This window comes from Phycomyces blakesleeanus, assembly GCF_001638985.1.
Source record: "Phycomyces blakesleeanus NRRL 1555(-) unplaced genomic scaffold PHYBLscaffold_6, whole genome shotgun sequence".
Taxonomy (NCBI): domain Eukaryota; kingdom Fungi; phylum Mucoromycota; class Mucoromycetes; order Mucorales; family Phycomycetaceae; genus Phycomyces; species Phycomyces blakesleeanus.
In genome coordinates, this window is record NW_017265139.1 from 509,576 (window position 1) to 532,897 (window position 23,322).

Below are 23,322 nucleotides of genomic sequence, written 5' to 3' on the forward strand. Positions count from 1 at the left end.
CTGCTTCCCAATATAGTTTACTTGTGCCACTGTTGAATTTACATCTCCCTGAAAAGAGCAAATATTTTAACAAATAATTGTAAAACTTTGTTGGCCGGGTATTAAAAATAACATGCACTCCAGCTCGGAATTTCGGGTGAATAGAAAGGAACAGCAAGCATGGATAAAGAAAGAAATGCTGGTGGATCAAACAAGAAAGAATAATAATGAAACTAGGAAAGATATCAATTTCTACAAGCACTAAATCAAAGCTAAAAAAAAACTTTTTGAAAAAACCCAACAGTAAAAGCAATATTAGCAAAATAAAAACTCAAGACTAGCCTCATTAGATTTTAATGGTTGGTTCTTCAAAATAGAAGAGCTTTTCATGCTTCTTTCATATTCCATTTTTCACAAGCAGTTTATCACTATAATCCCACGGACATGTCCCTTGTCAGCATTGTGTGTGTGTGTGTACGTGCGTGTGTATGCGTGCATGTATGTGTATATATAGCGTGTCTGTGTGTGCGTGTTTTATAAATTATTAAATTATAAATATAAATTTATTATATTATGTGAATTTCTACCCATTAAGCCACAACCTACGCCAATATTTATCAGATTAATGAGGTGTACAGCATGAACAATCCCCATGAACACAGCCCAACTAAACCCAATATGATATCAAAAACATCGAATGATTCTAGAGTACATTCAAGACAATAAGACCAAAAAGAAAAAGAGTGAGATAATCAAGAAATCTTTTGCCAATTGTTAATTGTTAATTGTAAAAAGGATCAAATGAAATAAATAAATGACTAAAAAAAGAAATTCATTCTAATGAGCTCCAGGTCTTCTTCTTCCAGGAGCAGATGGTCTCTTAAACCCTCCCTGAGTTGATCCCAACATCTGGATACGATCTGCCACAATTCCAATGCCTGCTCCACTCTGCGTAGAGTCACCAGATGATGAAGATGCGAGAGGAGTGTACAGATCTTCCAAGAAGTACTCGCTTGTCACATCACTAGGATCACTGGTTTCATACTAAAGTAAAAAAAAAAAAAGTATCATTGTTATTGTTATTTTGGGTTTTTGGGTTTGTTTGTGAGTACATTGTACATAAATATGGGTGGATAGATACATAGATACACAGTGACCTGCATATGTGCCCTCGAAAGCAAACAAGCTTCTTATTGTTCTTACCTTTTTGGCAATCTTGAGAGCCGTCTCACTATCAGTTCCTGTGATAACACTTGACTTTGAAGACGAGTAAAGCATCTTCTCGCGAATCTTTGAAGAAGGAGGACATGTATAAACAAATACTAATACAAAATAGGTTTTTTTTAGGCCACAAATGAATTTCTATATAATATTATATATTATATATTATATTATATATTATATTATATATATTATTTTTATATAATATCTGTCACCTACCAATAGCCTCCTTAGTTTCTCCTGCGTGCTCATGTTCAAATGCATAAAACGTAAATCGTGGCGCATTAGAGGGAATTTGGTCTTTTAACTTATTCACAGGTACAGAAGATTCTGTATCAAGATCAATTTTCTCGTTGTTCAAACACTAGAAGATTTGATTATTAGCTCATTTGTTCATAATTCACACCATATAATCGTAACCGCGATCATTATAGTAATAAGAACCACCACAGCCACTATTGCTACTGCTATTTGCTACTATATGTTTTCCCGTATTTTCCTATTCTTATCCTTTATCTTGCATTTACCAATGACACATAATTGTGTTCTCGCTCTTCCTTTGGCTTTGCAAGGTTATTAAGTGCATTGATAGCCTCTTCTGTAAGAGGAAATGAAACACCGGCGGCATAGGATTTGCGTGTGCTCGTGCCTTGATAATCAGTTACAGCCTTGGCCTAAGTGTACAAGCACAAATAAATAAATAAATAGATAGATAGATGTATAGAGATAGAGAGATAGAGAGATATTAGTTTTTTCTTTTCTTTTCTTGAAAGATTATATAGTAATACACAAACACACGCACACACATATATCTATATACACTTGATTTTATCTGTGTTCTTGTATTTCCATATTATCTATATTATATATATCAGTTTGAATATTCTTACTTCTGCTGCTTTGACTTCCGCCAATTCACGCTCACGTCTTGTCAAAGGTTTGTCGGCTGCCTTGTGAGCAATATGTTTTTTGAAGCTGTCTATTGTGAACTCGTTCTGAATAGATCATATTCATTTTAAGTAACTTGTACATACATACACTTGTTTTATATATATATATTATTGGTGCTTTTCTCTTTCTACCTTTCTTTCTTTATTTATTTATTTATCTGTTATATTCTACAAACATACCTCCTGAGTGCCATACATGGTCTCTGTAAAGCGATAATCACCTAATTCTTTGATCAATGTTGCGCGTGTAGAAGCGTAAAGCATCTTGTCGCGCACTTTTGCATTATCCGGAACGTAACTCATAAACAACCACTTGTGTTCTCCTGTTGGGGCCTTCTCGTCTAATCTAACCAAAATAAACGAAGGCTGGCTATCTTCTAGAAGCTTTCCGACCTTTACAAAATCTATTGTGTGTTATTTTGTGTCTCTGACATTATATCCCACAATTTCTCCTCTCTTTTTCTTGATTATATAATATATAATATTATATTATATTGTATTGTATTGTATTGTATATATTCATGTATCTATTTAGTTTCAAGCTTGACAAACCTTGTTCAAGAGAACCTTCAACAGGGCTAGTACCAGTCTGTTCCAGAGATTCTATATTAACACTTTATTAACTACTGAACTTTGTAATCTTGCACTCTGGATTCTTCACCTTTTATGATTGAAATGCGAATGACGCGGGTTTCACCACCAGAAACAGCATTTGAAAAAGTCTGGGCAAGTTCTTCAGAAACTGTGTATTTTACAAGATGACGATTAAGATGGAGAAAAGTAAAAGTAAAAATAAAATATAATGTAATATAATATAATAAAATAAAATAAATCAAGCAACTAAACTCTTTTTTCTCTCTCTTTCTCTCTCTCTCTCTCTCTCTCTCTCGTCTGTTACTACTACGATTACAGCTACACCTACAGCTACAGCTACGACTATTACTTCTTTTTTCTTTTTTTCTTATGAATACATGTACAGATTTACAAAAATGTACCTTTGATTCCGCTTTGATGAGACATTGTATTAAATTATGACAATGTTGTAAGATATATGCTTTTAAAATTTAGCGGCCTTGTCGTGTCCGTGTGTCGGGGAGGAAAAAGGAAAAAGGGCCGAAGAAGGAAGAGCTGAAGGGATTTGAATTTCTTTTCTTTTTTTTTTTTTTTTGGTCTTTTGACAGAAATTCTCTGTACCAAGAGGTTTTGGCAAATATATATATATATATATATATATTGTATTTTGTATTTTATTTTATAATATATATATATTATGTATATATGTAAACTTATTCGGTCAAGTTAGTCAGTGATCCAAGCTGTGAGACAACAGCAACAACAACAGCAACAACGACGGAGTTACCCAGTCACATCAAACGCTAGTTTTTTTTTTGGCAATAGTAACAGTTACTTTATATACACACAAAATCACCTACTTTTCCTTAATTTCTTTTTTGTTTTTTGTTTTAAATACAGAATACTTTTAATAGATCGCACAAGAGCAACAACAGCAATAACAACAACATCATCAACAACAACAAAAATAACAACTTAATCATGGCAGAACAAGATTTACAGCTCGAGTTTATAGAAGACCTTGAAATCTCTTCAGAGAATGACGAACCAGAAAAAGACGAAAATACAACTGATGACTATATGGAAAAATGGAAGAAGCTTTCTGGAAGTCACAAGAATTCTGAAAAAGAAAGAAGTTTGAGATCACTTAAAAAGATACTCGGCAAAAACCCAACCGAATCAGAAAAAGATGAAGAAGAAGAAGATAAAGAAGAAGAAGAAGAAGAAGAATATATCTTTGATAGAGAAGCATATAGACTAAATAATGCTCTTTTCTATGGTGAAATTACCGAAAAAGACAGTAAACATATTGACATGACACAGCCGTTTGAATCGGCAGGTAGGAATTGGTTTACTTCTTTTTGTGTATGTGTATACGTATGTACGCGTATATTTGCACACAATAGTATAAATTCAATAAATTCAATTCAATGAAGGCAATATTATTATTATTATTATTAATGATAATAAAGGTTGAGAATATTAAAAAATATGTCTGTGTGTATTTCTGTGTGTGGCCTGTGCTTATTACTACTACTGCTATTATTACTATCATTATTACGCACATTACTTACTGTTTTTTTCAAGATGATATCGAATTACATCCTCCTCTGGTAATAACTGGAGCGATTTTATCTTTATTATATATATATATATGTCTGTTTGTGTGTGTAAAGCCTTGTGGACGCTTATTTATGGATTGCATTTTGCTTGATTTAATAGGGTATTCTTGAAAGTGTTAATAGACTTACAAATCTATACCTTTCCGCTGAAAGGCAGCCAAAACACGTGAATAGGTTTGACATATCTGCCCTAATGTGCCTAGGTTAATATTTATATGATATGTTTCTTCTTTACATATTAACATTATGATATATCTTTAGGTTCACTTGTAGAAGAATACACAAAACATATTACCACTAGTCTTGATGCCAAAATCTCGGCTGTCAATAAAGACACAAACCCTGACGAGAATAACGATTTAACAAAAGACGCTTTCGAATCCGTGGATAATGAACCCGAACAAAGCAAGCAAGCAAACGTGGAACACAGCATTAAATCAGAAACAGATCAAGCGGAGGACATAATTGTGAATCACCAAAAATCAGACAATTCACGTAAACGAACGAAGAAATCTAGCCGTAATGATCGCACAAAGAAAAAACTTAAGGGTGTTAAAATCGATCTTTCCGATAGTCCAAAAGTGAAAAAACACAAGTCGAAATAAGTCAGAGATGATACTGAAAAAGAAGAAGAAATTATTATTTGGATATGTATCTATACAATACAATAACAAAAGAGCAGAATATTATATAATTCTTATCGTGTTTTGCACAATCTCGATGTTTTTTTTTTTTTTTAAAAAAAGAAGAAAAGTCAATAAACATTCTTCTATATATAATATTGGATCATCTTCAAGAAGTACTTAAGCTTATTATTACAAAGTCTTTAAAATGAGTAATAATTCAAGGTGAGTGGATATATTTCTATATTTTTTAGCAAGATAATTCGATTTAACTGAAATTTTCTTATAGCAATAAATAGCATTAAGTTATTTATTGTCTCGATTTTTAAGACATAGATATCATAGCTACATTACACCTGGAGGTTTTTGATAATGCGTTTTAGCTCCTTTCTTTTCATTCTTATTCTTTTGGTCTCCCACCCTTCGTTGTCGCAGTATTTTGCCTATAACAGAGAGAATAAAAGTCAAAAGTCAAAAGACAAAAGGCAAAGGCGAGAAATATGTTTGAAGGACAAAGTTTGCTCTATTTTCTTTTCTAAAATCAAAAATTAATCGGAAGACTTACATCAAGTAGATTTTGACACCTCTGTGGGTCTTTCAAAAATATTTCAACAAAGTGAATAAGATAGAGTCCACAATCGCTGCCGTTGTTTTGCATTGGGACTTTCGGAGATGAACGTCGAGGAGCAAGAAAGTCGGATTCTGGTACTCCATGTTTACTCTGAGCCTCATGTGCTATGTATTTTGCTAGAGACTTTTGGCAATGACTTCGTTTACCTCCCATCGAGTCTAACATATATATATGTGGCCTATTACGCATATATATATATTATTAGAAGAAGAAGAAAATTTAATAACAATAAGAGGGTTAAATGATGACAAAACAACCACGCTAGAAGTATTTTATCTAGTAATACTTACACTCTGTCACATTCTGAACGAGCTATACATTGGTCAACATTAAAGACAATCATTAAAAACCAATGGTAGCTATTAATAATCAAACAAAAAGAAAAGAAAAGAAACGGAATTAACTACAGTCTTTCTTTGTTGTTTTTTGTTACAAGTATTATTATTTATAGCCGGATCCTTTTCAAGTGGTTTATACCTTTCATTTACTGGAATAACAAGGTACTTCTTTTTAAAGATGTCGATTTTCGAGCCCCATTTTTTGAGACTGTGTAGATCATTGTTTTTCACCTTTTCCATAAGGTCCGAATAAAAAAAGCAGTTGAAAATATGTACATCATCTTTAATGGTTGAACCCGCGACCTTTGCTGCCATGTCAAGTAACCAGAGCAAGGAGAAGTCTATTAAAGCGTCGTTGAGATATTCACCGCGCTTTAGTTTCTCTTCGTCTCGGCGAGTGACAAGTACTTGACCTCCTTTTTGTTTATTATCAGGTGGATAAATGAATAGCCTACAAGAGATATCCAAGTTAATAATTGTAATATGTTAGGTTTGGAAAAGTTGAGGCACTAGGTACTTTGAGATTCTTTTATTATTATCAAAAAGAAAATAAGTGCAGTCAAATTAAATTATCTTGTTAACAACTATCTTATCTACTGTATTCATAGCTATTGAGATATACTCAGTAACCCTGGATACTATTCATTGTAACGGCTCTGTGCTAGTAGTTTAAATACTTGAGAATAATCCAATAATGATGGATCAGACATATCACTATCCTCTTTCAAATAGGAGCTTCAAATTGGATAATCATTTGTATCGACCTCTTTGACAGATACTTCTGTCTAAGTTCGTATATGATATCTAATATTAAAGTATCCCAAATGCAACGATAATAATCGGAGGGAGTTTTTTTTTGGTTGGCAATATATATATAGAAGAATAAAAAGGCATTACTTACACATTATCTTCATCAGTATTATTATCTTCGTCTTCAGAACTTAAAATAATTTCTGGCTCGTCTGAAGGGGAGAGTTTATTGTTCGAAACTATAGACGAGGATGACTTTGGATTGGAAGTGCTAAAAGCGAATATGTCATGACGCAGGATAGCTTGAGAGCTAGAAGGGATACGACACCGACCACTAAGAAGCTTTGATATAGGTACATATGGAAGTGCAGACGCAGACGCAGACGCAGATGTAGACGTAGATGTAGATGTAGATACAGGTGTGGATACAGGTGTGGATGTGGATACAGGTGTGGATGTGGACACAGGTGTGGATGTGGACACACTTTCTTCTTTACTCTTTAGCATATTTATACGCTTGTGTTTTCCTCTATCTCTAAAGTAAGACTTTAGGACAGGCGGTACATTTATTTTTGTGGATCTTCTAGGTCGTGTAAATGTTTCAACAGTTGAAAACGGAGTGTCCAAAATAGGTTCATCCTATGATAATAAATAAGTGTAATTTAGTATCAATATCAATTCCGTGCAATTTCTAATGAATGTTCAGCACCTTCTTCTTCTTCTTTACCTTTTCAATGCGTAGACGAAGCTTCTTTTTCTTAATTATATCTTCCTTTCGCTTTATATTCTGTACATTATAATATACAGATACATTTTCTAGGATATTATTTCCTAAACTGTATTCAATAATTTCCTAGTTTCATATGCTTACCAGAGACAGTGGTGCTATACACAATATTAGATTTTCTCTTTCTTCCTTTTTATCTTTTTTATCTTTTTTTTTCTATCTTTAATCCATTATACATGTATATATGATAATAGAATAATATAAGGTGAACAAATATCAAGTATCAAATATATATGAAAGAAAAACTTACATAGCGCAACTTCGCAATCTTTTACAGGCAAATCATATTCTAATAGTTCTCGACTCGAACTGGTCTCTTCCTTTGGGTTTACTTTTGCATTTCGGTTTGAAGTTGTAGTTACTGAATCGGCTGGTTTGCTTTCAATAGACGCGTGTTGTTTTGGGCTTGATAACTAAAAGAAAAAGTAATAATAAATTATGAGTTCCAAGACATTTTACTGCTTGTTAACTGATGAATGTGCAGTTGATTGTGTCATTAACATACAACGTATGGTTCGGTGCGATTCTCGATATTTTTAGGCACCTTAATCTCTTCTAGAATAAAGAAGAAAGACGAAAAAGAAGACGATAAAGAAGGTTTTTAAATATATATAATAAATAATAAATCACTTCTTCCTCAAGCCGAAAATTGATCTTAGGCTTCAAATCATTATCTTTGGCTTTGGTGCTTAAATAGTGGCTATATTCAGTGTTTTCTGTTGCAAAGATTTGAAGCTCTTCCCTTTGGTATAGGGTTTAAGATCAATCTTTGGACGAAATAGGCTGAGTATTGAATTGGTATAAGGATTAATATGAAGCCTGAGCATAAAAGGACATTCGGCTTAAGGAAGAAGTTATATAACATATGTATGTTTATAATAATGGCTGTGATTGTGATTGTGATTGTCGAAATGATAGTATATAAAAGGAAAGAAAGAAAGAAATAGAAAAAGTAAAAGTTTGTATTTATACCCGATTCTTTGTCCACACTTAAACTTCCAAATCTTTTGGACAAATGCTTATGTAAAGGATACTGTTTGAGTTTGTTTCGTTTCCGAATGGGGCCCTATTTACAGCATCAATTACTAGTGTCAATAAAATCTTCTTCTTCTTCTTCTTTTTATCTTGATCAAATATAAATGTTCAAAGCCAAAGACAACATATTTCTTTATTTTCTCTTCTTTATATATATATATATATATATAAATTAATATTACAAACGTACAGAACCAGAAGAATCAGGAATTGGAATTGGAATCCTCTTCCCCTTTGGTTTACAAGTGTGAGATTGTGTAATATCTACCCTTCTACGAGTCTGTGCTCGACTACTTTCACTTATAATCTGCTATTTACGATTTAATAGAAGATATACATATATATATATATATATAAATGAAATAGTATATTAGCTTAAGATTCTTTTTTTTTAAAAAAAATAAATAGGAAACACACAAGAATTAATGATTACATGAGGATCATGTAATTTTAATTTTTTTTTTGCTTTGTATTATATTCATTTTCTTTTAACTAGCAGCAAATTGTGCTTAGAATGTATGCATATCGTATATAAATGTGGTGTACGTGATGTGTGCGTGATATGTTGTTGGTATATATACAGGTACAGGTACAGATGTATGCATGTATGTATAGCTGAATCAAGCTCATTAAGTAAATTATTTACCTGTCTACTCCTAGTTCTTGACACCAAATCATCTTCTGGCTTTAGTTCATTCATACTGGTCATTATCTTTGTGTGCATTAAGCCTTTTCTTTTCTTTAATAAATATATATATATTTATATATATATTCCTTTTTAAAACATTTTTTTTTTAAAATATGAAGCAAAAATAAGTGCAAATTATATGTGTGGATTTGTGTCGTCATTGCAGTGACTACACTTAGAGGCGCAGAGGCAAAGAGAAAGAATTAAAATAAAATAAAACCGATATATTTTACCATGATTATATATATATACATTTCTAATCCATTTTTTTATAAAGCTATGAAAATTCAACTTTGCATTTCAAATTTTCATCTTACACTTGGTGTGGACAGACCGAAAAGTTCAAAACAAAGTGCAAAAATTTAAGCTGTATCATCGGATTAAAGTTTAAAAGAAGCTCATAATTTTGAACTTTAAAAAAAGAAAGTCAAAAAAAAAAGTGTAAACGATTCTAGCTGGTTAGTACTCTTCCATTGTCAATTGGATTGAAAAGAAGATTATACTTTTAGTGGAACAGATAATACTATGGACACTTAATTTTGTCTAATAACCATTTGAACTTTTTAGTCTGTCGACACCAAATTATTTTCTTATCTGTTTGTTTGTATATTTGTCAATCTGTCAATATACAATTCTATAAATCTATAAATCAACTCCTTTAACCTTGTGTATATAATAATCAGGAATTAAAAAATAATGAGGCTCAAAATGCTGAAAATATCCCATAACACTATGACAAAAAAAAAGTGGGGGCGATTAAGAGGGCGATTTTTAAAAATGCTTATGATCTTTTCCAAAACCACCCTCTGAATCACACCTTTTCTTTTCGTAGTGTAAGCTATATTGCTTGTAAAATAGAGAAGCCCTTAGGACAGATTGAGTGAGTAATATGACGTCAACCTACTTTTCAAGATTGTCCCTAATGTTTCCAGCAGAAATAATGAAGAAAAAGGTGACTAAGTGACGTATTCGAGTGAAAGTTAGAGCTATGTATGCACACCCATAAAAAGACAACGAAGAGTCAGAGTCAGAGTCAAAGCCAGAGCGATGAATCCAAACCTCCACGTCACTGATTACGCGTTGCCTTTTTTTTTTTTTTGGACCTGAAAGAAAAAGTTCCCACTTTGAGTGTAGTTTTTTTTTTACAGAGATCCCTATTATTATTATTGCAACACCGCTTCTTCTTTCCCTTCCCCGTCCAAGACGCGTAACGCACTTTTCCTCCCTCCGACTCTCACCTATTTTTTTTGTTCACTCTCTTTTCTCCCTTTCTTATTTTATTTTATCCACTACATTGTTTTTGTGCTTTGTATCTACACACATACATTTAAACCAATAAACAAACCAAGACACAATGGCTACTAAATCAAACCTTGCCAAGGGAGGCTTTAGCTTCGAAAACTTTGCTAGGTACATAAATACACACTTACACACAGACAAACAGACATACAAAGTTACAGAGTAACAAAAAGACAGAAAAAAAACATAAACACACATGTATATATATATATGCGAAAGCAACAGGCGATTATTCAAGCAATGCATCTTTGAATCGGATGACAATTTATGAAATCTCAATAAATAGTTTATAAAAGGCCAAAAAAAAAGCTAATGCATAAAATACGATTATTATACATGTATACACATATACATCAATACACACACTCATACTCGCATGCATATAAACACCCACTCAAACCTAAATACATCAACATTTTCTAATTGTTAAAAACTTGCATAGAAACCATGCTCTCGAGGCCAAAGGTGCCAAACCACCAAAGGCCACCAGCACTGGTACCACCATTGTAGGCGTTGTTTTCAATGTAAGAAGAAGATGAGCAAACTTTGTTGTTGGTGTTTGTTTTTTTTTGTTATCTTAGATTTAGTGTTGCCCTTATTGTGATAATTAAAATAATCGATTTATTGATTAATATTCTTTCTTTGATGTCTATTACTTAGGGTGGTGTGTGCTTGGGTGCCGATACAAGAGCAACTGAAGGTCCTATTGTAGCTGACAAGAACTGTGAAAAGATCCATTACATTGCACCCAACATGTACGTTTATAACTTCTTTTAATTACGAAAAGTATCATTGTGACCTTTTGTGTGTATTTGCAAGTTTTTGTTAACCAAATAAAAAGAAAGAAAAAAAAGAACAAACATGCTTAATACTTTTTTTTTTGAATTGTAGCTATTGCTGCGGTGCAGGTACTGCCGCTGATACCGAATTCACAACTAACTTGATCAGCTCTCAAATCGAATTGCACAGCCTGTCAACCGGAAGAAAGCCCAGAACCGTCACTGTCATGACTATGTTGAAACAGATGTTGTTCAAGTATGTGTGATTAAGATTTTTTCTCTCCCTTTTCTTCTATATTATAATATAATATTAGAGGTAGCTATCTATAGTAAAGAATGAAAATTAAGTTAAATGAAATGAAATGGTATTGACAATCTGAATACTCTCGTATTTCTTCTTTCCTTTAATAATAAAAATAAATAAATAGGCATCAGGGACACATTGGTGCTGCTCTTGTTTTGGGTGGATTCGATGCTACTGGCTCACACTTGTACACTGTCTACCCTCACGGAAGTACCGACAAGCTTCCCTATGTTACCATGGGTTCTGGTTCATTGGCAGCTATGAGTGTATTTGAGAGCAGATGGAGACCTAATATGACTGTAAGTTTATTTTTTGTTGTTATTGTTGGAAAAGGTTTATTGGAGATGTAATGAGAGGATACGTACATAGATCAGTGGGAAAAAAAGAAACTCCAGTAAAGAATTGTGTGTGTATTAATGTAATACACGATATATTTATATACTATTATTATTATTATTATTATTTCAGCGTGAGGAGGCTATTGGATTGGTAAATGATGCCATTGAGGCTGGTATTTTCAACGACTTGGGCTCTGGATCAAATGTGGATGTGTGCGTGATTGAAAAAGACAAGACTGATTACCTCCGTAACTATGGTCGTCCCAATGAGCGTGCAGTAAAGGAGCACAGCTACAGATACAACAGAGGTACCACTGCTATCTTGAAGCAGTCTATCAAGAATTTTGTTGAAGTGTCCGAAGGTGATTTGATGGACATTTCTGTATAAAAATATAAATAAAAGAAAAAAGCAGAAGATGAAGAATAAGAATACGAAACAAGGAAACAATGACAAATATATATGTATGTATATATGTATGTATGCATATATGTATATATATATAATCAGGAAACAGAAATGCACAAATCCATAAATGCACAAACATAACCAACAATGGGTCAATATATATATATATCTTTTCTTTCATTCTTTCATTTATTATATTGTTTCAATGTTTCAATTTTTTGATATTCTTTAAAATTAGAAAAGAAAAAGAAATAACGCACACACGCTTGTGCCAATGTTACTTGTAATGGAAATAATGGAATAACCGGGAGTCTAAAATATCTCCTTATTCTTTGTTTCGTCTTTTACATATATATATATATATCTTTTTTAATTGTAATTCACAAATGTCAACTCGACATGCAAGAGTGGCAAATACCTTGTTAAATGAGAAGCATACCATCATTCTCAAGGACTTGTTGAGTCAATCAGCAAACATGACCTGTGCTGATTGTGGGAAAAAGGGTAAGATGAAGATTAAGATTTGTGATTGATTGAACTTTCTAATCATTATTTCTAAATATTTGTTAATTCTGTTAATGTAATCATTTGCTGAATATGATTACTTTAGATCCACGATGGGCTTCCTGGAATCTAGGAATATTTGTGTGTATCCAGTGTTCAGGTATTCATCGGTCATTGGGTACACACATTAGTAAAGGTAAAAAAAAGAAATAAAAAAAAAAGAAATCTATTGGAACAGCTATAAAAATAAAGGACAAAAACCGAGGGAAATATTGATTGAGTGACCAATTAATTGATTAATTGAATGAATGAATGAATTATGGACTGACTGACGGACCAACTAATTGACTAATTGGCATTTGTATGGATAGTTAAATCTGTTGATCTGGATACTTGGGTACCTGAACAGATAGATAGTATGGTTCAGTGGGGAAATGGCCGAGCAAACAAGTAAATCTACTCATTTTTATTATCTTATTTTTCTTCTTCTTCTTATAATGATGGTATTATAATGTATCTACTTACATGCTATATACATATACATATACATATGTATATGCGTTCATATACGCATGTATGTATGTATGTATGTATGTATGTTTACTTTTAATCAATAAATAAATATATCAGAATGTACAACATTTAATGAATATGACCACAGGTACTGGGAAGCCAATTGTATACAAGATGGATCAAGATATAATGTAGAAGAGAAAATCAGAGCTAAATACGAACACAAACGATGGGTAAGCCAGCCTGACCTACCTGATCCGCAAACTCTGGGTGAATATGAACCAATAGTAAATATCAATTTAAAAAAAAATACACTTAAATATAGAGGAAGAAATAGAGAATAAAATATATAAACGAATTAACGAATGGAAAATAGAGCTGTTGAAATAAAAATGTATATATGTATTGTATAATTATCTGGCTATTATGATTATTGTATTTATGTGTTTGTTTGTGTTTGTTTATGTGCTTGTGTATATCTGTGCATGTATATGTGGTGTAGATTTCTCGCCCATCCATGTCTGTTGATGTAGCTGCATGTGTACCTGAATACGGATCTCTGCCTGTGCCTGAAGGCAGATCTGTGCCTGAGACTGTGACTGTTCCGAGGACTGTTTCTGTATCAATACCAGTAGCTGCAGTAGCTGCACCTGTTGCTGCACTCTCACCTACTTTCAACCAACTTGAGAGACCGGACATTGCCAGTTTTGAACAGCTGTTGATCTCTTTTGCGTCCAGCAAACAAGAGTCTATCCCACTTAGTAATAATAATGTGTCCATATCAGCACCTAGTCCCACCCACCAGCAAAAACATAAGCACAAGCGATCCGAGCACCATGGCCACCAACGGCAATACAGCAACAATACAAGTGCAGACATCGAATCAAATATACCTGGCAGACATGGATTTGACACATCCCAAACACCACTGACCAGATTACCGGATTATTCGGGCCAGTCCCCCGCTCAGCCTCATACTCAGCCTCATACTCAGCCTCATACTCAGTCTCGGGGTCAGGATCAAAGGCAAAAACTAGGGCCAAGAGAAGGAGAAGGAGAAGGAGAAGGAGGAGAAAAAAACAAGGATTATTTGACAAATAGAACCAATTACTTTGAGCAACTGTCGAATCTGACTATTGGAATGCCGTCGACGGGGGTAATTCCACAGCGGCCTCCTGGGTACAAAAGCACTCATCAAAATGCATGGATCCTAAAGGACTCCCTGCAGCGCCAAGCGTAACTTTGATTGATTGATTGATTTACCACCCAAATAAAATATATCTAATACTTGTACGCACATTAGTACACACATACATACACACACACACACACATATATATATATATATATATATATATGCATATCTCTCTTTCTCTTTATCTCTCCTCTGTATTCGTATGTGTGTGTGCATTCGATTTGAATAATAAAATATAATATGATGTTCCTACGGGAGAAATAAATATTTGCTTAAAGCAGAATTCACTAGAGGGCTTTCTGTACAATATTTATGTGAATTACAGTGTAAACAGTTATCTGAAAACCTTTAAAGATGTGGCGTATTATATTATATTTTTCATATTTTCCATTGGCTATAATGGTTTACTAACGCGACTGGACATTCAATAGGTGTGGATTACCAAACATTCGGATATTGGTTGTCCTGTCTGTTTGACAAGGAGAAGGCTTATGATATAGTTACACCCTACCTACCTTTTTGTCTCGTTATTGACTTGGGCTGGGGGTCAATCAGTGATGCTTTTCTGATACTGTGAGCTTCCTTTTTCTAATTCTGCCTACTTGAATAGTATGTCCAATGTGTTTATCAACAAATAATAAAGAGAGAGAAAGAAAAGAAACATACAGGTAGCTATGCTGTATTCAATACAAGTCATAGTCGCGGGACTGTTGAAAACACCTTGGAATTAAGACATGTGAAACAATATTTTTATAATTTAGTGAATGGAAATATTGGAATACATTGATCTTTCTTTCTTTTTAATTTCTTTAGTCAAAAGTAAGGCCAGTCATATATTCGCATCATCTCTTGCTTAAAGAATATAGAAAGATTATTTATTAACAGCCCTACACCTACTACCTTTCTTCGTTTTGTCACAAAAAGAGAACCATTTACAAATGTCTTGATATTGAAACATATTCTGATGCTAAATGTAAAGAAAGTGCTTTTATATAAACACCAAATCCTTCAACAATGGCTCTTGGATAAATGTATATATATATAGTTAATGGCATAACCAACAGTCTTTTTAGTCGCTTTTTTTTTCTTGGACCTTTGAGATAATGTAAAGGGGTTTTAGCGATTCCAAGACATTGAATTGTTCTCATATCTTATTTCACCTGAGTTCAATAAACTCGGAAAAAGGTGACGAAATACCGTATGCTATATATGGTGATCTTGCATATAAAAAATCAACCGCAGGTTTACAGACCACTCACTGTATATCAAATACAAAAAAAAAATCGGCAATTATGTTAAGATATATATATTTTGGTGCTTTGTAATTTCAAGTCAGGGCTTTTAAACAATCATATCTTATGTCTATGAATATGCAAGTAAATATATGGCTCATAATATTGTCTTAATTACAGTGGTTGATTTGTATGAATGTAATAAAATAGATATATAGATAAAGGGGAATTAAAAGGATGTCGGGTAAAAACAGGGAAAAAGAAGAAGAAGAAGAAAGGGTTGTGAAGTACCTATCGTTCCCCCCAAAAATAAAATAAAATAAAACTCATGATTGGTACCAACGGCAGCATCTTGTTCCGGAAGAGTTCGGCAGGTTCGGACACCTCCGAGTTGGTTTCTATTGACCCATTAGAACTACACCCACACCCACATTTATAACTATGACTACCAAACTACAATTATAATAATTACAGTTATAGTTATAGTTATAGTTATAGTTATAGTTATGGCTGTAATATTATAATAATACTTGAAATAGGCAGGAAATATATTCACACACACACACAGTATATATAATATTACACAATAAAGAAAGAAAGAAGAAAGTAAGAAAAGGAAAAAGAGGAGTTAGAAGGAGTTAGAAGGAGTGAAAGTGGAGGTAGACGTTGAAGGGATTATGATTTATTTATGATGTATGGTTATCTTTTCTTTATTTTATTTTTAGTCCTTTACGCTTGATAAATAGACCGTTTAACATGTCATAGTATAGCAAGACTATCTCTATTCAAAAACAAGAGCCAAAAGAATAAGATAAAGAAACAACGCCACTGTCCAGCAAGAAAGAAAGAACATTTACCAATTTGGATTTGATTCTGTTAACCCCACTTGTGATTTCTGTATATTTATTTATTTATTTATTTAGATTACTAGCCAGTCTAGTACAGTACAGTGCAGAACAGCTCAATAGAGTCATGTCTAGTAGTCCAGTCTAATTGGAATTTTGATCTTTGAATGCAAACAAAAAGAAAACAAAGAGTGATAACAAAGATGCACATCTTAAAGTAAGAAAAAGAAAAACAAAAGATTCTTTTATAAAATATTGTATTATGTATTATGTATAAATTACTACAGAATATATGTAACACGTTTCTTATTCACATTTTGCAATAAAGACACCTCTTCTCTATAAGATGATTCTTTGTACTTTTGTTTGTATTCTTAGGGTAATGACTTTATTCTTTTGTGAATAGAAATGATCTCATTCATTTCCAATCTGGTGAGGACAAGTTTGTTGTACATGACGATAATAATTTTGCTTTATAAAGAAGAAGCATTGAATATTTTGTTATATAAAAGAAAGAATGAAAAAAACATCAGATTTATTGAAACAATTAACAAAATCTATCTATCTATTCTATTTTATTTTATTTTATAGATGTATAAGAGAAATAATCACCTAATTTGGAGAACGGAATAATAACATTTCCAATTCCCGCTATTTTTCTGTATTTCTTTTATTTATTTATATATATTTTTATTAAAAAGAAAATATGATGTATACAATTCACTTGTTATTATTATTGATATTGATATTTGTTCTTTATTTGTCTGCTGCACTAATACTCTAGATTTGAATGTGTATTTCTGGACTTGATTTTATTGGATAGATTATATCCACCCTCATCTCAACTGCAACAAAGTCACAACAGCAGCAACAGCAGCAAAAAATAAAATAGTAAAAATCAAAGAAACAGAAGAGGAGTATTGATTAAATAAATAAAAGAAGTAATGATTTATTTCCATGGCAACCAATACATCATTTTCTTTTCTTTTAATTTTGATTTTGATTTTCTATTTTATCATTAGCATTATCATTATCATTATAATTTATTATATTATAATGACAATATAAAAAATCGCATGAGTTTTGAGGGACAATTGTGGAAAACAACATGCGTTCATTATATTTAAAAAAAAGCAATCAAGTAAGCAAGTAAATAATTTTCATATTCATTTTCACAAAATAAAATACAGAGATTTTTGTCCTTTGGGCTTGGACTGTTTTATATTAATTTATTTATTTTTTGTTATATACTGTGTTTCAATAATTTTGAACAAATTAAGAGACAGAGAGAAAAAGTGAATGTCAAAAAATAGAAAAGAAAAGAAAAAAAATATGTTTTTTTTTTTTGGTTGAATATAAATATGATTCTTTTTCCTTTCTTTCTATTAATTTTTTTTTTTCACTTTTTGCCTTTTTTTTTTTTGCTTCAAAATTATTACTATCAACAATTGATAACAACAATTGTTTAATCATTCAACCAATCAAACCCATCTAAAAATTACTCTATTCTTGTAACTATCACTGTTACCGATAACCTTACCTACATAGATACCTCTTTATATCATATCATATTCTATTGAATGTTACAAACTAGCAACAGCAATTGTCCGTTGGCTAGAAATCCAACTAGCCACCAAGCGAACAGCAGCACTTCTTCTACGTCCTCAACATCAACTTCTTCGATGTCAATGCCAGTAACTAAACATAGCCGGCACTTACCTTCGCTGTCTTCGTCGTCCTGTTCGAGCTGTGCATCATCGACAAAGTCAATTCCACAATCGCTTGGTGTGGCTGTCAGTAACCCCAAATACCAATCCTCAACACCCTCGCCTTATCTTTACTACTCAACCACGCCAACGACCACAAAGCACGCTCCACACTCGCACAAGCTCAAAGACATTCCGACCTATCCAAACAGCGAACCACAAAAAGCCACTCCGACCACAACCGCAACCGCAATTATCGCCTCCTGTCCTCCGCCAACCTTGCTGCCATCATCAGAAAGAACACCGACGACTTTGGTCTTTATGCCCCAATCTCGCCAGAATCAGAACCAGCTCCAGCAGCATGCAAAATCACCATCTTCTACCACCACTGCCTCTACAACATCAACTGCCTCAACTGCCCAAACATCACTCTATTCAACCACATCACACACAGACCACGCCAAGTACAGCAGTCACCCCACTACAAACACAAACACAAACACAAATAATAATAGCAATCATCCAGGATCACGGCGGGTGTCGTTTAATGAAAAGGTTTTTTTTATTCCCCAGCACTCCTCAGCAGCAGCGACATCATTATCATTATCATCAACATCAGCATCAGCATCAGCATCAGTATCAGTATCAGCATCATCAGCATTATTATTAACCTCCTCCTCCTCCTGTTACCCACAGCCATTTACACGAGCCATTCCTCCTACTCCCTTGTGTCCCCTTGACTCGGAAACCACGCCATCAGGGAACAAAAAAATAAAGAATGAAAAGCACAATAGTCATTTAAATCTAGATCATTCAAGACATTATAATCGGTTAATATCGACCTCGACGCCAACAAGGACATTAAATAATATTAATATCAATACACCACATACGTCAATAAGCTTAATGCCTTCCGAAATGACAGAAACAGTAACCAGGAAGATTACTCAGCCCAAAAGACACAAGCTGCGTACAAACAGTAACGAGGTTTCTTTGAATGCCGTCCATCCACGGCAAGTCAAGGCAAGGGCCACAAGTCAACTATTTTGGGATGAATCTCAGCTTGCCGTGGAATTAGCAGACGACGACCTGATGGATTCCATTGCTGCTGCTCGTAAACGTGCTGGACAGACAGCAGCAGCCTATCAACGTCTATTTGACCCCATCACACGGCTCTGGTCCCATTATTCTTCAAATTCTACCACTCCTGGTTCAGGTTCGAGTGGGAATGCGAATGGAAATAACAATAGTCAGTCACTTGAATCTCCCATGACTGTCATGCCTCAGTCTCGAAAACCCTCAACTTCTAATTCTGCCAATGGTTTGTTTGGCTCTGATGATTTGGATATAAAGCAAAAGACTACAAAGACCACGACAAGAAAAACAAAGGGCACAAAAAATAAGATTTCGACCTCTGCTGCTACTTCTACTATTACTTCCGCTTCCGCTTCCATTTCCATTTCCATTTCTACTTCTACTTCTATTTCTGCCTCGACTTCGACTTTTACCTCAGCATGTGCTAGCCCTAGTACAAGCACAAGCACAAGCACAAACACAAACACAAGCACAAACACGACCGTAAATGCAACCGCGAATACAACCGCGAATACAACCGTAACCGCATCTAGTACAACCCAGCCGACAAAGAAACCGAATAGCCGGCTCACTCGCCTCTTGAAGAAATTCAGCCTTTAAAAAAAAATGATTTTTTGTATTTGGACTAGACAAAACATTCTTTTCATTTTTCATTATAATTATTATAATTATTACTTTTGTACATATAAAAAAAATATTTTATTTTACTTACCTTAAATAATAGCTATATAGCTATAGCAATTCTTTACAAAATGTACATTTAAATGCACAATAATTAAACACTTTATAAAATATATAAATAAATACATATTTTATTTAAGTAAATAATTTATTTATTAATTAACTAATTAAGCAAGTAATTGAATATATATATAAAATGAGTTCATTGTAACTATGTAATTATCTTCTTATTTTTGATCTCTTTTATACTTATTCTCATTACTGCCTCCAAATAAATAATATTACTATTTATTTATATATATTATTCTCTTTTCAGCTATCCTTAGAAACATTTATACAAGACAGATTAGGAGGCGGAATTCAGCCTTTGTGGCTTTTAATCCATGTACATTTCTTATTTATTGTTTGGTGAGTTCAACTCTTAAGTAATAATAATTCTATAATAAGACGAACAATAATTTTTGGAGGCGTTTATTTATTTATATATATAAATATAATTTAGGTATTAAAGCCTCACTAAACTTAGTTTTCATAGTCCAATATAATAGCATAATCTGTATGTCAACATATTATACAGCAAAAAAGAGAAATTATTCACACGCACTAATAAATATCATATATAAATCTTTTTGGTTCAAATCATTGTGTATTTTACTTGTCACAGATAAACGATTTTTTTTTTAAAAAAAAAAAGATAAATGAGGAAGAGGAGGAGGAGGGGGGGGGGGGGGGGGGGGGGGTTGAAAACAATGATACCAATAGCTAGCTGGCTAGTTAGCTAGTTAGAAAAGTAGTGATAGAAAAAGAATATATATATAATATTAAATTATTATTTGATTGTTTAGCTTCTAGGGTTGTCCAGGTTGGCCTTGACGTTCTCCATGAACTCGGCTGTGGTAACATAGTGCTGAGGACGCAAGCTACAAATACATCAGTTTGTTATTATTATTTCAAGACGTTCTAAATATATATATATATATATGTGTGTGTGTATATATAAACAATAGATACTTACTCTTTGCCGTGGATTGCCAAGGCAAGATCCTTTGTCATCACACTGTGCTTCTCAACTGTGTCAATGCAGGCCCGCTCAAGTTCCTGGGTAAACTTGGTCAATTCGGGGTTGACGTCCAGCTTGGCGCGGTGGGCCAATCCACGGGTCCAGGCAAAGATGGACGCAATGGGGTTGGTCGAGGTAGGGTTGCCCTTCTGGAACTCGCGGTAATGGCGAGTGACTGTTCCATGTGCAGCCTCGGCCTCCATGGTCTTGCCGTCAGGGGTATAGAGCACCGAGGTCATCAAGCCAAGCGAGCCGTAACCCTGGGCAAGAATGTCGGACTGCACATCACCATCGTAGTTCTTGCATGCCCACACAAATCCACCCTTGGACTTGAGTGCCTGGGCAACCATGTCGTCAATCAAACGGTGCTCATACCACAGCTTGGACTTCTCGAACTCGGAGCGGTACGAGGCCTCATAGATTTCCTCAAAGATGTCCTTGAAACGGCCATCGTACACCTTCAGAATCGTGTTCTTGGTGCTCAAGTAAAGAGGCATCTGCTTGGTCAGAGCCATCTGGAAACAAGAGTGTGCAAATCCACGGATCGAGTCTTCGGTGTTGTACATGGCCATGCCCACACCGCCGTTCTTGGGGAAGTCGTACACGGTCCACTTGCGAGCTTCAGAACCGTCTTCTGGAGTGAATGACATTTCAAACTTTCCAGGCTTGTCGGTGTAGAAATCGGTAGAACGGTACTATAATATAAACAAGAAAAAGAATATATATATGAACGTTAGCATACATACATACACGTCTCTTATTCTTACCTGGTCTCCAAATGCATGACGGCCAATGACAATAGGCTCAGTCCATCCGGGAACAATACGAGGCACATTGTTCATGATAATGGGCTCACGGAAAACAGTACCGTTGAGAATGTTACGGATTGTACCATTGGGAGACTTCCACATCTTCTTCAATCCAAATTCTATTTTTTCACCATTAATAACCAAAGCTCAGATGTGATGTATTCCTTCTTACCCTTGACGCGAGCTTCATCAGGAGTAATGGTGGCACACTTGATACCAACATTGTACTTCTTGATGGCTTCAGCAGCATCAATAGTAACCTGATCATTAGTCTAGATATCCAAAATATGTTCATTAACCAGTTCTTGGGCCAACATCACCATAATCTTAACATCGTTTTTTTTGATTTCTTACCAAGTCGCGGTGCTCGACACCAAGATCGTAGTACTTGATATCCAACTTGACGTAAGGATGGATCAACTTTTCCTTGATGTCTTGCCAGATAATACGAGTCATTTCATCACCATCCAAGTCAACAACAGGGTTGGCTACCTGGACTCGGGTAGACATGGCCTTGGCAGACATGGGGCGGGCCACATGGCTACAGGCAGCAAAAGTACGGACAGCAGAGGTGGTCAGGAATGACATTTTATCTTTATTTTATTTTTGGTTTTGTGATATTCAACAACAACAACAACAAAAAGGGGGGGGGGGGATTAAAAAAAAAATTGAATTAAATAATTATTATATAAAAAAATAAAAATATTGGTGCATTAATTTATTTAACACAAAAAAACAAAAGATTAAAAAAAATTCGGAGATCTAGATTAATCCTGTCCAATCAAATCAATGTGTAATGATGAGAGTTGAATAAATAAAATATATATCTTTTTAAACAATGCATGCTCAGTTCAATAAAAGCTCATTAGTCAAATGGAATCAAAATCATACATAGAGAAGAATTGAATGTACACATAGATTGATAGAATTTTTCTTTTATTTTATTTTATTTTAGACTTTAGAAATTTTAATTTTAATTTTACTTTTAATTCTATTGGTTAAAAGAATATATATATATATATAAATATATATGAATTGGTGCATTTTATGTTATTTGTGGCTGGAAATACAATACAAAATACATTGTAATTACAATTAATGGACAAGTCTAAAAAATAAATTTAAAGTGTATGGGAAGGGTAAAGGTAGGGAAATAGCGGGGAAGGGACGTGGTGGAAAAATAATAATTTGGGTATCAAATAATAGTAATATACATAATGACTCAACGCGCCAAAAGAGCAATAGAAAGAATGCACACAGACAGAGGGAGGAAGGGGATTAGATTTCCTAAAATAGAAGTACAAAATCTCCTATAAAGATACGAATTTGATTGATCGATTTCTAAAGGTCTAATAAAAT

General features: G+C 33.8%; 6 protein-coding genes across 6 annotated transcripts; 3 read left to right on the forward strand and 3 right to left on the reverse strand.

Annotated features, from left to right (window-relative positions):
* Positions 1 to 745: 745 nt before the first annotated feature.
* On the reverse strand, positions 746 to 3,230 carry PHYBLDRAFT_186074 (hypothetical protein). Its single transcript, XM_018439189.1, has 9 exons — positions 3,146 to 3,230; positions 2,812 to 2,892; positions 2,703 to 2,753; positions 2,331 to 2,554; positions 2,091 to 2,195; positions 1,728 to 1,874; positions 1,420 to 1,564; positions 1,183 to 1,301; positions 746 to 1,023 (listed from the first exon to the last, which is right to left on the reverse strand). The coding sequence occupies exons 1-9, from the start codon at positions 3,168 to 3,170 to the stop codon at positions 817 to 819; spliced, it is 1,104 nt and encodes a 367-aa protein (XP_018293956.1). The 5' UTR covers positions 3,171 to 3,230; the 3' UTR covers positions 746 to 816.
* Positions 3,231 to 3,704: 474 nt separating this feature from the next.
* On the forward strand, positions 3,705 to 4,950 carry PHYBLDRAFT_142899 (hypothetical protein; the record flags this gene model as incomplete). The annotated part of the gene is made up of 4 exons (XM_018430891.1): positions 3,705 to 4,062; positions 4,311 to 4,336; positions 4,446 to 4,548; positions 4,607 to 4,950. 4 exons carry the CDS (start codon positions 3,705 to 3,707, stop codon positions 4,948 to 4,950), a joined length of 831 nt encoding a protein of 276 aa, XP_018293957.1.
* A 282-nt stretch (positions 4,951 to 5,232) lies between these two features.
* Positions 5,233 to 6,270, reverse strand: PHYBLDRAFT_158172 (hypothetical protein). The gene is made up of 4 exons (XM_018433749.1): positions 6,077 to 6,270; positions 5,890 to 5,958; positions 5,534 to 5,777; positions 5,233 to 5,411 (listed from the first exon to the last, which is right to left on the reverse strand). Exons 1-4 carry the CDS (start codon positions 6,250 to 6,252, stop codon positions 5,319 to 5,321), a joined length of 582 nt encoding a protein of 193 aa, XP_018293958.1. The 5' UTR covers positions 6,253 to 6,270; the 3' UTR covers positions 5,233 to 5,318.
* A 4,160-nt stretch (positions 6,271 to 10,430) lies between these two features.
* Positions 10,431 to 12,501, forward strand: PHYBLDRAFT_132073 (hypothetical protein). The gene is made up of 6 exons (XM_018429463.1): positions 10,431 to 10,607; positions 10,939 to 11,020; positions 11,157 to 11,251; positions 11,388 to 11,531; positions 11,704 to 11,878; positions 12,048 to 12,501. Exons 1-6 carry the CDS (start codon positions 10,552 to 10,554, stop codon positions 12,303 to 12,305), a joined length of 810 nt encoding a protein of 269 aa, XP_018293959.1. The 5' UTR covers positions 10,431 to 10,551; the 3' UTR covers positions 12,306 to 12,501.
* A 244-nt stretch (positions 12,502 to 12,745) lies between these two features.
* PHYBLDRAFT_9060 (hypothetical protein) lies at positions 12,746 to 13,558 on the forward strand (the record flags this gene model as incomplete). The annotated part of the gene is made up of 4 exons (XM_018443756.1): positions 12,746 to 12,827; positions 12,934 to 13,023; positions 13,199 to 13,277; positions 13,489 to 13,558. Coding segments are annotated over 4 exons (321 nt in total), but the record flags the coding sequence as incomplete, so codon positions are not given.
* Positions 13,559 to 20,935: 7,377 nt separating this feature from the next.
* On the reverse strand, positions 20,936 to 22,580 carry PbIdhb (isocitrate dehydrogenase NADP-dependent; the record flags this gene model as incomplete). Its single annotated transcript, XM_018437860.1, has 5 exons — positions 22,318 to 22,580; positions 22,136 to 22,235; positions 21,922 to 22,082; positions 21,110 to 21,849; positions 20,936 to 21,014 (listed from the first exon to the last, which is right to left on the reverse strand). The coding sequence occupies exons 1-5, from the start codon at positions 22,549 to 22,551 to the stop codon at positions 20,936 to 20,938; spliced, it is 1,314 nt and encodes a 437-aa protein (XP_018293961.1). The 5' UTR covers positions 22,552 to 22,580.
* Positions 22,581 to 23,322: the final 742 nt, after the last annotated feature.